Source organism: Nothoprocta perdicaria, unplaced genomic scaffold, assembly GCF_003342845.1.
Source record: "Nothoprocta perdicaria isolate Ctin4 unplaced genomic scaffold, notPer1 scaffold_43, whole genome shotgun sequence".
In the NCBI taxonomy this organism is placed as follows: Eukaryota; Metazoa; Chordata; class Aves; order Tinamiformes; family Tinamidae; genus Nothoprocta; species Nothoprocta perdicaria.
The window spans coordinates 18288-30489 of NW_020455677.1; the positions used below are offsets into that span (position 1 = coordinate 18288).

The window sequence follows — 12202 nt, forward strand, 5'->3', positions numbered from 1 at the left end:
CGCCCCCCAACGGCCGCCCCCCAACGGCCGCCCCCCAACGGCCGCCCCCCAACGGCCGCCCCCCAACGGCCGCCCCCCAACGGCCTCTCGCGGGGCGGGACGGTTTAACGCCCGCGCGCCGCCCCAGCGCGGTGAGGAGGCGCCTCAGCGTTCAGCGCGCACAAAGATCCCCAGAAACCGTTTTCTAATGTTTCAAATAAAGCTATTTCTTTGTTTTAAAAGAAAACACAAATTCGTGATTATTCGTGATTCGTGTTTATAATAACGAATTTGTGTTTATCAACGTGCATTTCTTTCTAGAAATCCTGTACTCGTTTCTATTTGACTTGGCAGAAACGGCTTTAATCGTTAGGGGGTAGTATATGAACGGGGTTTATGGCAAATGAGGATACTGCATTCAGCTGACCCTCCTCCTCTTCCTGCAGAACATGCAGAACAGACCTCAGTTTGTCGAGTGCATCTTCCACTTGTGTGATGCTCGGAACCACAGCACTTGCTTGTGCGCTCATTTATTCATACTTCCTTAACAAAACATCGGAAGCTTTTCTGACTGCAAGATTTGGAGCTGTACTTTAGTAGCTGCTATTACTTGTTTTAATGTATCCTGAAGAAGGATGTTTCAGCCTGGTTATAGTTATAGTCCTGGGATCGCTGCAACTCCTTCCTCCCTCCTTGTCCCCACAGCTCGTGAGCCGCACCATGCTGGGGTAGGGTTTATTCCTTAAGATTAAACTGTTTCCACACTGCTTAAAGCCCCGTGCCCTCCAAGAGGTGCTTCCCAGCAGATTAGCATCTCGGCTTCTCATTGACCATGCACAGGTGACAAAACTGACCTTAGCCCCGCGTGGGGTGGAAGATCTGTAGGCAGTAGCTGAGAACGGATTAACCTCTGCAGTCAGAGGTTCCCTTCCCCGTCAGACAACTGCAGAACTGTGTGCGCACAGACAGGCCCCGGCTTCACTTCACAGGCTGAACAAGCCCTTGGTGGGGGGGGTCTCTCTCCACAGCCCTTGCCATAACTTTGCTCTAAGTGATATGCAATTGCTCCTAGGAATTACAAATTTTAAGCTGAATAAATCAAAAACTTACATTGCACTTACGAACAAATTAAACAATGTAATTTATATTGATGATTTTAGTTGAGAGAATAACAGATAACCAGCAATTCTCCTGTTTCAATCTCCTACTCACAAGGGACTTGTATCGCAGATATGTTTGATTCAGGCATTAATACAGGGAAATGCTGGAATCACCTCTAATCTCTTCTGCTGACCTAGTTATTGGCAGCCATGTGATTGTGGCAGAACACATTTTTCTTCCTCATTTGAGGAAATATTTTCATAATATTTTCAAAATATTTTCATATTTTCAGGGGGCATCTCCCAATCTTTGCGAGAGCGACTGGAAGCAGCGGCCAGGGACACCGCTCCGGCTGAAAGAATCTTCCCCTGCAGACGCACAGAGTTGGCTCGGAAATAGGGCCGCACCGTGAAGACATCGTGGATCATCTCCTCCCAGCAAACCCACACAGGGCCTGCTGCTATTTCCAGACCACACATTTTCTCTGCAAAATGAAGGCAATATGTGAGCCGTGTCACAGCACAGCAACGGTCCGTGCCAGAGCAGAGGGCAGACTGCAAGAACGGCCATTCCCAGTCTGCCCCAGCCCTGCACTCGTCTCTCAATCCCAACTATTCCCTTTGCAGCAATAGTTGGTGTTCCTCATTCTCAGTCTGATTACTACTGGACCCCGTAAGCAGGGGCTATGGACTGCATTTTATGCTGTCTCATCATGCCCTTCTATTTTAAAAAGGCCTAAGTTATGTGAAACTGTTTACCCTTTTCCTGGTGTATGAATTGCAAAGTCATTGGAAATTTGGCTCTGTTGGTCCTGTACTTCCTCAGAAAGATATTATTAAACTACTAAGCTGCCTGCATTTTTGTATATGATTGCAAGACTGTGTGTAATACAATATTTTGGCAGCAAGACAGTGACCCATAATGAATTCATTTTACAAGTTTTTCAATAACACTTGATGACTACTGGTTATTACCATTTATGGACAACAAAAGTGGTTCATATACAGGCTTACACTACAAAACAGTAAGATCTTTTCAGGTTAACTACAAATTGGTGAATATCAACCAAAAATAAAGCATCACTGATAATCTGATAAAACGTACATAAAAATGTTCATGTAACAATTGGGGATTTAAACTTCATCTTAGAAAAAGACCCACAGAAAATACGTGTTAAAATAAAATAGTACAGAATGACGACTGCGATGACCACCAGGACCACTGGGTTTAAGAGGTAGATCACGTCTCCACTGAGGAATGGGAGGAGAGCCAAGAAGTCGTTTTCCACCCCCAAAAGTGACGGTGGGTCTTTAAAAAAACACTGTTTGAAACCCAAGAAGTTGCAGTAAACACTACTCTTCTTTCAAATAAATAAATAAATGGAAATGCTTTACATAAACATTTCAGATTCCACGGTGGTATTTCTAACTGCTATCATAAGATTGCTAAAACCAAAGATAAAGCCAAACTGTAATACTGTGCTGTGACTTTTCTTATTTTAAAGTTATTTTCTTAGGGACAGTGGGGAACAATTACATTTTTATACTTTTACAGAGCCTTCAAATGGACTAGGGACACCATCCTCTTCATCACTGGGACAGGACTGGAATGGCCTGGATCACCAGGTAGTAGATGCTGTTGAAGAGACTATTCCTTAAATACTGCCCCGCATAACTGTTCTGTTTCTTGTCATCTTATAATGACTTGGAATACCTGGACTACAGAACCATTCAGACAAATATCCTTCATACATATGCAAACAACTTGTTTATTTTTAAGCAAAACAGATTTAGCCAAGTATAGAACTGCTGGGTGCTTTTGTCTTCAGCATCTCTTCTCAAATAGCCATATTAATCCTGACATTCTTATTTTGATGGTAGAAACTAAGCTTAGAAGCAGCTTTATTCATTTTTGGCACTGTGACCTATATTTTCAGTTTCTGGAATATGTGATATTGGGTAACTGAGTAATAGGGCTGAAAACAAAGCCACAAGTTCTTTTGAGCTCAAGAAGCAAAAGGTGTTTGCTGTCATCCTTAATTCCTTTTACTGTGGTTACTATGATGTATTATCTATGTAAAAGCATTAAAATAAACTTAAAGTAATACTAAACTCATTTAGAGGTTGAAAAAATACAGAATATGGGGAGTAAGACAGCAGAAAACTTCCAAATTTTTCAAAAAAATAAAAGCATTTTAGAAAGATCTAAGGTATAATAGCTGATAAGACGCCTGAATCCATCTGTTGTCTATAGTAAGATTAGCTATGCTGCAGTTGAAAGAGGCCATCCCCTTTGAGGCACCAGCTTTAACCAGGTCAGCTCACTGATTTCTTCCTTAAATGTTACATAATGCCTGATGTGACTTTACTAAGTACTAGGATGATTGAATACTGGGAATATGGGAGAGGAGGAACAGCTTGGAAGCAAGTGCTTTGAAGTGATGACTCGCTAGTGCATCTTCCCAAGGGAGGTCTGATTAAACCTCCCTTTCCTTGGCATGCTGTGAAGAGGCTCGGAAAGCTCCCTTTCTATCTCGAGTGCTCCAAGCTACAATCACTATACTGAAATACCCCTTTTAAAGTAGCTTTGGGCTAGAAAATGCAGCTGCTTTTCAAAACAGAAGCTCAGTTGCTCGTCTTTCAGCTATTGCCCACTACGAGAGACCACCTTGTCCTGCAGCCACACTGCTTTCTTTTCCTCCGTGACTGCTGAGAGGCCCTTGAGGGCTCTTGCTAAGTACCATTCAGCCCAGCCCGTTTTTGCTGTCTGGTCCTGTGCCCGAGCTGTGTATTCCTTCCGAGTTGTGTATTCCTTCTTTAAGTTCCTTTAACCCCTGTCAAGGCCATTTCCTTCTAACCGGCCAGTATTAAGGGTCTGGGGCAGATTCCTGCACTCGTGTCCTTCCTGCTAAGCTGGCACTGGTGGAAACGACTCATCCGTTCTGAAGGTGAACCCCGTGCTGGCTCTGCTCTCAGCAGCACTGCCTTGGATTCACTGTGAACTAAGCTCCAGATTAACTGAGCCCTCTCTCGCTACTGTACACATTCTTCCTCTCTGAGCTTAATTAATGTCTAGCTAGAAGGGGTGTATAGAATAATCAATCCTGGCAATTTTAGAAGAAGGTTCTGCCTTTCCCTGTAGTATAAGACATTTCTTGTTCCGTTGTCCTCTCCACAATGACACTTTATACAACCATTTGCTCTGCCACTGTTCTGCAGGCAGATCATTAAAATAGGGATTTAACCGTGTTAAAGTCTCAGCTTTATACTGCAGTTCCTGCATTATTCTGCTGGTAAGCAGTTACTAAGACTGGAAAGGAGGCTGCTGGAACTGCAGGAGGCTACACAAGCCCAAGTTTAACCTCAGTGCTCTCACAGATTCTGTTTGCTGACTTGCTGCAAGTTAATGTGTGAGCTCTGTGCATCCCTGGGGTTCAGTTATCTCAGGGGAGCTACAGCACACAGTGTCTAACAGACTGGCATCCATAACACTAAACATATTTCATCCATATGAGTTGAATTTTGCAGGATATTTTGGAATTCAAGTGTGTGTCTGTGAGAAAGTTTTAAACATTTTATAAGCGTATCACAAAGTTCTTGATACACAGTGCTGTTGGACGTGACTTCCTAACTGTTCGGTCTATATGTGCTGCAGCTATGATCCAGAAGTGGGTAAAGCATGAATTTATGAGATTACTCTATAAAATTTAAGTTTATTTAATAGTAGCATATCTCAGTAAATTAGACTGATAGAAGCAAGTAATTTCAGCACTAATGGAGTCAAGTACCTGCTGAGTTCATGACTTGACGTCAGTTTCTTCTACTTGAGGCAGCGTATCCCAAACTGGCTTCTTTATGTGCTCAGGAATTGCCTCAATCCTGGTCTAAAAGTAAAGCAAGATAGATATCTATTATACCAACCATTTAACATCTATCTATTGGGGTTTATTCTTTCTGTTTTGAGGTATTTCTGATTAAAAATGCCACCTAGTGGTACTTTTGAGCAATACAGTCTCTTTATCTAATATCTGGAAAATGGTCCTGACAACCCCACAAACATTCCTGACTTTCCCAACACTCCAAATCTGGATGCAAGCACTCTCAGTTACTGGTCTCCCAAGAGGTGATAATGCAGGATGGAAACTTACCTTTTTTACCTCCATGGCAACCCCTTCGGGTAGGTTTCGTTGAACGTACTCCAAGTACACGGCAGCAGTGCTGCCTGTTACGTGTTTCAACTAAAACGAAACAGTGTTTTTTAATAATGCACTATCGTTAACACTTCAAGCCAAATAAAAATAGGAAAGAAGAAGACTTTGCTCTAGCTTCTCTAATTCTTGCCACAGGATCAAACAGCTCACAGGACAGCAACTTCCTTAACACCTCACCAAGACACTCTCACTCCAAGCCCACAGAATTGTACAGGCTGTCTGTGATCACAGGTGTTGGCTACCATGGATGTGGTGGATAACAAAGAGCTGCAGGTCAAATTAATTACAGGTTGTACAAGAATTAGCAGCCACTGTATACTCCCCAAATAAGAGCTTATTTTAAATGCTACAACTCCAACTGATCTGTGTTCTTGACCTCCTAGTTGTTGTGGATGACAAGTGCTGCAGGTCTGGATTAGCCCACTTAGGGCCTGCGAGCTGCTACATGGACTGCAGTGACGCCCAGGGGCCTAAGGCAAAGTCCTGTTGTGCTGAACACTGTGCAAAAAGATGGGAAGAGACACACAGGCCGCAACACCGTGGTCAGTAGACACAGCTGCAGTAAACAGCTGTGTGCTAAGCCACATAGAAGGGTTTTCTGTGTTCAGCCAGGGAGCCAATGGTTTGTACATGGTTCCTTCCTTGCATTTCCTCCATGCACTTTTTAATTTGTCACAACATGTTGCACGTGGCTGAAGTATGTTCAGAAGTGTCAGACAACACAACTGGAAGACAGAACCCTCAGTGACTGCTAACGACAATGATTTAGCTGCATCTTCCTCCTGGGAGAGCTCCTATCCCACTGATACCAAAAGCACAAAATACACAATAATAACTTTAAAGTCTGCTCTCTACTTCTTAACCACCCCCTCTGACCACAAGCAGAGGTCAAAATCAGCCTTTTGGTCTAAAAATATCTGAGACACAAGTCATTCTGACTGTTCAGGTTATTTCATGGACTTAGGCCAGCTCTTTCCTATTGTCCTCAGCACTCTTATCCCTAACTCAGTGAAGTAATAACAGAAAGTGTGTGTTCACTCCAGAACTATTCAGCTCTTCATATATGAATGCCTGAGTCACAGCATGCTTCCCCCTCCACACACACACACACACACACACACCCCCCTTACCTCTAAACAGAGGTAATGGGTTCTCATTTCATATTGAACTCTGTGCTTCTTGAAAATGTGTACGGATTTTAGAAGTGTGAATCGTTCTATCGTTTTAGGAGGTCTGTGCCTAAAAAAGGACAAAAAGAAAATTTTGTATTCTATAGAATGGATAAAAGTATAAGTTATCTGAAAGATTATGCTAAGAGGTTGGTTCCTTTTTGACATTGAGAATACAACAAAGACAGTATTAGGCACTGGTACAGCTCCGTATTAACCCGTAAGTGCACGGTTAATACTCTGGTATTAACTAGCATTAGGTCAGAGAAACCAAACCCTGTCAACTCTAATTAGACATTTATCAATAAATACCCTTAAGCAAAGTTAAAAGGAAGTTTTGTTGTGACAGTACTGAGTGTGCAACTGTTGCTGCCTTCTGATCACCCCACTGTCATCTAGTAAGTGTTACATTTCTAACCTGAGCAGAAATGCTGTCAGATAGCACCTATACTGTTTCTAGAGAAAGAAAAAAAGATGTAATTGTAAACACGGAATTAGAATTAGAGCAGATCATGTAAAAAGCAGCTGCTGCCACATTGCTCCAGAGATCGACCACTTACACTTTTTCAACAGAGATGCCGAGTTCCTTGGCTGCAAGCACTGCAAAGAACTCGTAGCTGTCCAGCACCGCCCGATCGTGACCCTTCACTAAAAGGGATAATCTCTTGTACAGCGTTTCTGGCTCATCTGAAATAGATACCTGGGTTTGGGGACAAAAGAAACGTTACCACCTGCTTAAGAAAGCAATTTCCTAAGGCAGCTGTGAGGCTACCTGAACATAGCGGGTTTCCTTAGACGCACGTATCCTTCTCGTTTGCCCAGGGGAAACCTAAGTCTTGTAGTCAGAGCTTTGATTTCGGATGGTCTGGGGTCAGTGCTGCCCTAGACAGCCTGGAAAAGGTGCCCAGAAACGGCCGAGCCAGACTCAGCAGGTGCCTGTGGGACTGGGCTTGCTCACATGGGCTGGACACAGATTTAACAGGCGCTCCCTGGGACAGGTGAAAACTGAGGCACTCGGCTCTGCCCACCCCAAACCTTCATGGGCTTTTCCCCGCACCAAGGCCCTGGGTTGGTGAGGTTGCTCCAAGCACTCGGCGTGGCCAAAAAGCTGGTATTTCACACAGTTTCAGTCACGCGGGCTAGTTACTGTGTGAGAGACAGAGTCCAAGGCAAAAGCAGTTGTGCATTCCCAGACTGGCCTTCTCGTGGCAAACTACGAGCTACAGGAATCTTGCTGGGGAAAACACCTCAGTTACGAATGACCAAAACTGCTCCTTTCTCTACTGCAAGCTATGACAAAACTTCAAAAGGCTAAAATAGAGCAAACCTATTATTTTCTGTACACCCTTTTTATTATTAAAACCTATATGAAAAACACAGTCCTATGAAACACTTACCAAAGGATTAGTCTTAGGCTCCTGAATATCAGCTTGGGTTGCAGCCAGCCGAACGCCCACCAAGTCACTGTTTCTAGACAAGTAGAAAGGTACAAAATCAGCCCTGAAGTTGGACTTTTTAGGGAATGTGAGAGGAGAAATGAAAACAAGGAGGAAAACAAACTTTTATACTTACAGGAGGCAACGCTGTCTTCCCACGATTCTGCTTGCATAACGGACAGGAAAAGCTGACCCCTGTATAAAAAAAATTGTCAACCTGATTTTTTTTTCCCCCAAATTGGAAACTAGCCAGTTAATACAGAATTACTAAAATTACTTTGATGCACACCAGGGCAGCACACATTCCTAGCTGTTTGTCGGCCAGACTAAAAAGTCCGCTCTACAGAAAACAAGGAACAGAGCAACCCAGAAGCCCATTTTAAGCCTGGACACGCTACGGGCCCAGCAGAGCAGAGCTGCCCCTGCGAGACACCCGCCCAACAGCAGCCCCGAGCAGGCCTAGCAGCGGCACAGGAGGCTGCGCGCGGCGCCGGCTGCCACTGCTGCACGTGGCAACGCCTGCTCTGACAAGACCGGCAAGGGCTTGCTGCTGGAAAAGCTACCGAAAGAACATCCTATATACAAGTGTACAAACAAAAAGGGAAGGCACAACTGAGCGCTGCCGAGGCGCAGGTCGGGCCCTGCAGGACGGGCTGGCGCCGCCCGCAGGGAGCTTGTCCAGGGAAACCTGAGCTGGCTGCGGACGGACACGCGGGACCGAGCCTCGGCGCTCCTGAGGCAGCTCCGCCGCTCTCGCCATTGACCGCACAAGCTCCGTCATCGCAGGAGCTCTCCAGGGCGCACGGCAGAGGCGCCGGGAGGGAGGGAGGGAGGGAGGGAGAGCAGCCTCCGGCCGCGGCTCTGCTCCCCGCGCTCGGCCCGGCAGGACGCCCGAGGACACGCGCGGGCCGCCGCCGCCGCGCTCACCTGCCACAGGGGCCGCCACAGCCGCGCCGCGGCCGCCATCTTGCGCCGCCGCGGCCGCCCACTTCCGGCGCGCCGAAACACGCGCGCCCCCACCGAGACCGCCCCACGGGCGCCGCAGCGCGCAGGCGCCGGCCCCGGAGGGCGGGGCCTCCAGAGGGGGCGGGGCCAGGGCGGCGGCGGGGCGGGGCCAGGGCGGCGGCGGGGCGGGGCCAGGGCGGCGGCGGGAAGGCGAAAGCAGCGGGGCGCACACGTCTCGTCAAAGGCATCGCTTTTATTTCATCGCTTTCTCCGCCACCCGAAGTTACAGGCTGCTTTTTTTTCGTTTTTTTTCTTTTTATTTTTTTTTACACTGAAGCACCTAAAATATTTACAACCTTCTTCTAATAAAATAACAGTTAAATACTGAAAATAAGACTTTTTTTTTCTCATAAAATATGTTTTCTTATGTACAGTTCTTTTTATCAAAGAGGACCAAGTTCAAGAGTGAACAGTTTTGTGTCACCAACCGTTAGCAAGAAAACAACTTTCTGAAATAAAACTAGGCCCGACTACGTACAAGTAGGTAGAACAGCATCTGCTTGACACCAGCCAGTGCAACATTTAACAACACAAAGGCAATGGTTGAGGCCTAAACTATAACCATGAACTGCCTAAGAAATGTGCATTTTCTCCTTTAGGAATAAATTTCTTTGGTTATTTTTTTTTTCTATTATCTTGGCCACACAGTAAACCAGCACCTAATTAGAGATCCAGGCAGATATTGTATATAGTTTGGCACATACAACAACCTGTGCCAGAGAAACTGGGAGCTGCTCTTCCGAGTCCAGCTCACAAGTTTCTGCAGCATTTCGCTCTGTTCTCCACACTGAACTCTCCCTGTTTTCAATTAATATTTCACTTAACACGCAATTTTCTTCCTACCATTAACAGGACAGTCTGAAAACTTTTTTTTTTTCCTCCTGTGTACAAGACCTTCTCAGAAAGGTCCAAAACGGACCCAGTTTGGAAGAGAGAGAGCAAAGCTCCTACCGCAGGCCCCTAGGAACCCCCACGCTGCGCACGCCGTCTCTGCACCCACCCAGCTGCCCCCCGAGGGCTCGCAGGGGCAAAGCCGGGCAGCAGCATCCGCATCCCTTCTGGAGCGGGGGACGGCTATTCCAGGGCCAAGCAGCCAAAAAACCCACCTCAGAACAAGCAAACAAACAACACAAATGGGAAACAACCCCAAAATAGCGAAACATCTCACGCACACAGGAACCTCGCTAACCTGAAATGGGGAAGTGATTTCCATGCTCCTGAAGGGCTGCAACTATCGAAGGGCTTAAATATCAGAACATTTGACCTGAAGCAGAAACATCGGGTCATTTGGCTTCCCGTGTTTGGCTCTGACAGAGACTCTCTGCCCCTGGTGCCACTGGTTTTGAACCTGTGGTCCCACACTCCTAAACCAAAGCGCTGCGGTTTACCCTCATTTTGCATAGTTACACAAGAAGGACAGGCAGTAGAAAATAAGATCCAATCCCTCAGATTCTGGTTAAGATGTCAGGAATGCAAGGGAAAAAAATACCATGCTGTTTAAAAAAAAAATGAAATTGGAAGATCTGAAATCAGTCTTACAAAACACTTTATAAAATCAGCAATGCTCTTCTACTGCACAATATTCACAAGAAAATCAGTGCCATTACCTGTGGCAAAATCTGTACTCTCATATTTTGTAACTGATGGTCCATATAACCTAACTGCAATTCCTTCTGTGATTTAAGTCCATTTCTTTTGAGAGTCAGCTTACACAGAGAACCAGATCCAAGCTTACATAAGTGGAGTTAGAAACCCAGCATGTAAATCTGAGCCTAAGGGGGAAGAAAGAGTAATTAAACAGTAGCATCTTCTCACCTTTGGTGCATGTTTTACTAAATGAACAAAATTTGAATTTAACACACGAAGAAAAGGAGGACCAAACATGGCACAGAAACGGCAACACGTGCTGCTGAAGGCACATCTCCCCCCAGCCTGCCCCTTGGGCAGGAACATCTCCCTGTATTTGCCTGGTGGGAGAAGCAGCTCCTAAACTGCTGGAGAATACATCCTCCTCAATCTACTGAGATGGCTATTCAACAGTAGGATTTATTGTCACAGCAAAATATATTTCCAGTGCAATCAGATTAACAAGGCAGTGTTCCTGATTCAGTGTTCCCTTCAGCTGAAGGGAGCAACGGCACAATCATCTTCTTTCTTCATTCCTTGAATTAGGTCATGTTAGAATCAGAGGATCAATATCCTGCTAAAAACGGAAGCTCTGAAGGGAATGGTTCAACCAATACCTTTACCAACTGCCTCACACGTGCATTAAGGCAAGACAGAACTGAAAAGGTACCGTGATGTTACGGATGATACAATCACTCCTGTAATTACTTGGCATTTAAATTATTTTTTTCTTTCACCTCTCTTAAAATGACAGCACAAAGAAAAGGAATGTAATCACCTCCTTAACAGAGATGACATTTAGTCTCCATAAGATGCTGGAAGTGATCCAGAGCAGGCCAAAAAAAATAAACCAAAAAAATCCATCAGGAAGGTGTGAATATAATTCTTGTAAATGAGGTAAAATGAAACTTGGAAGATTTAAAGACTAAAGACCCTACTGTGCAAGGCTGGAGGGAAATGACAGCAGAACCACAAACTCCTCTAAACAATGGCCTTGGAAGATCTCAGCAAAACGAGCCCAGATAAAAACACTTTGTAAGAATATTTGTACCAATTATTTATTTTGCCCCAAAACACAAATTAATAAAAAAGAAAAAAAAAAAAAAAGCAGATTTCTTTTCTAGACCTGGATAAAAGAATTATCATTTTGAACAGGTAGTTTACAATCAGTGGGGAATAACAAGCAGTCCAAGTTTCCTGATTGATGCATTCAGGTTGTGTTTAGTAGCTGTCTATGGAACAACTCTTATTTACAGCTCAGCATCATCGTGCAGCAGGTCTGCATCTTCATCATCTAACAAGAGGTCAGCATCCACGACTTCATTCTCTTCCATGACGTCACCTAACTCCTGAACGACGTCATCTTCCACATCACCTACATTTTCAACGTGTTTAACCAAACCCATGTGATCCAGAGGGATCACACCATGCCCAACAGGCCCAGTAGTTCTTGCGATAGTGGCTGCCATTTCGGCTGCTACAGCAGCTTTTTGAGCCTTCTGCCTTTGCTGCTCTTCTTGTTGTCTGTGAGTCTTCATGTGAGCGTTGCGGCTTTTGATTTTGAAAAATACCCTAAAATTAAAAAAAAAAAAAAAAAAAAAAAAAAAGACTCAAACTATTTTGACTGCATTTTCAGTAATTTCCAAGTGACCTAACCGGCTCAGTAACTATTGCAT

General features: G+C 44.8%; 3 protein-coding genes across 6 annotated transcripts in view; all 3 read right to left on the reverse strand.

The window, feature by feature from the left end:
* Nucleotides 1-1508, reverse strand: part of LOC112953275 (digestive organ expansion factor homolog) — a 16629-nt gene extending 15121 nt beyond the window's left edge. Inside the window, exon 1 of the mRNA XM_026046303.1 lies at nucleotides 1461-1508. Within this exon, the coding sequence (XP_025902088.1) occupies nucleotides 1461-1508 (48 nt within the window). The remainder of the gene's footprint in view (nucleotides 1-1460) is intronic.
* MRPS10 (mitochondrial ribosomal protein S10) lies at nucleotides 1472-8861 on the reverse strand. 3 transcript variants are annotated; one of them, XM_026046291.1, is made up of 8 exons: nucleotides 8823-8861; nucleotides 8032-8090; nucleotides 7857-7929; nucleotides 7020-7159; nucleotides 6421-6529; nucleotides 5228-5317; nucleotides 4868-4963; nucleotides 1472-1564 (listed from the first exon to the last, which is right to left on the reverse strand). In XM_026046291.1, exons 1-7 carry the CDS (start codon nucleotides 8859-8861, stop codon nucleotides 4877-4879), a joined length of 597 nt encoding a protein of 198 aa, XP_025902076.1. In that variant the 3' UTR covers nucleotides 1472-1564; nucleotides 4868-4876. The 3 variants fall into 3 exon arrangements, with proteins under 3 accessions (XP_025902076.1, XP_025902077.1, XP_025902075.1); XM_026046292.1 differs by lacking the exon at nucleotides 1472-1564 and adding an exon at nucleotides 2101-2715; XM_026046290.1 differs by lacking the exon at nucleotides 1472-1564 and having other exon boundaries at nucleotides 3889-4963.
* A 1143-nt stretch (nucleotides 8862-10004) lies between these two features.
* The window catches only part of TRERF1 (transcriptional regulating factor 1), a 71548-nt gene continuing 69350 nt past the window's right edge, over nucleotides 10005-12202 (reverse strand). For both annotated transcript variants that reach the window (XM_026046277.1, XM_026046276.1), the window contains exon 16: nucleotides 10005-12098. In XM_026046277.1, coding sequence (XP_025902062.1) covers nucleotides 11777-12098 — 322 coding nt within the window. In that variant the 3' untranslated portion in view covers nucleotides 10005-11776. The remainder of the gene's footprint in view (nucleotides 12099-12202) is intronic.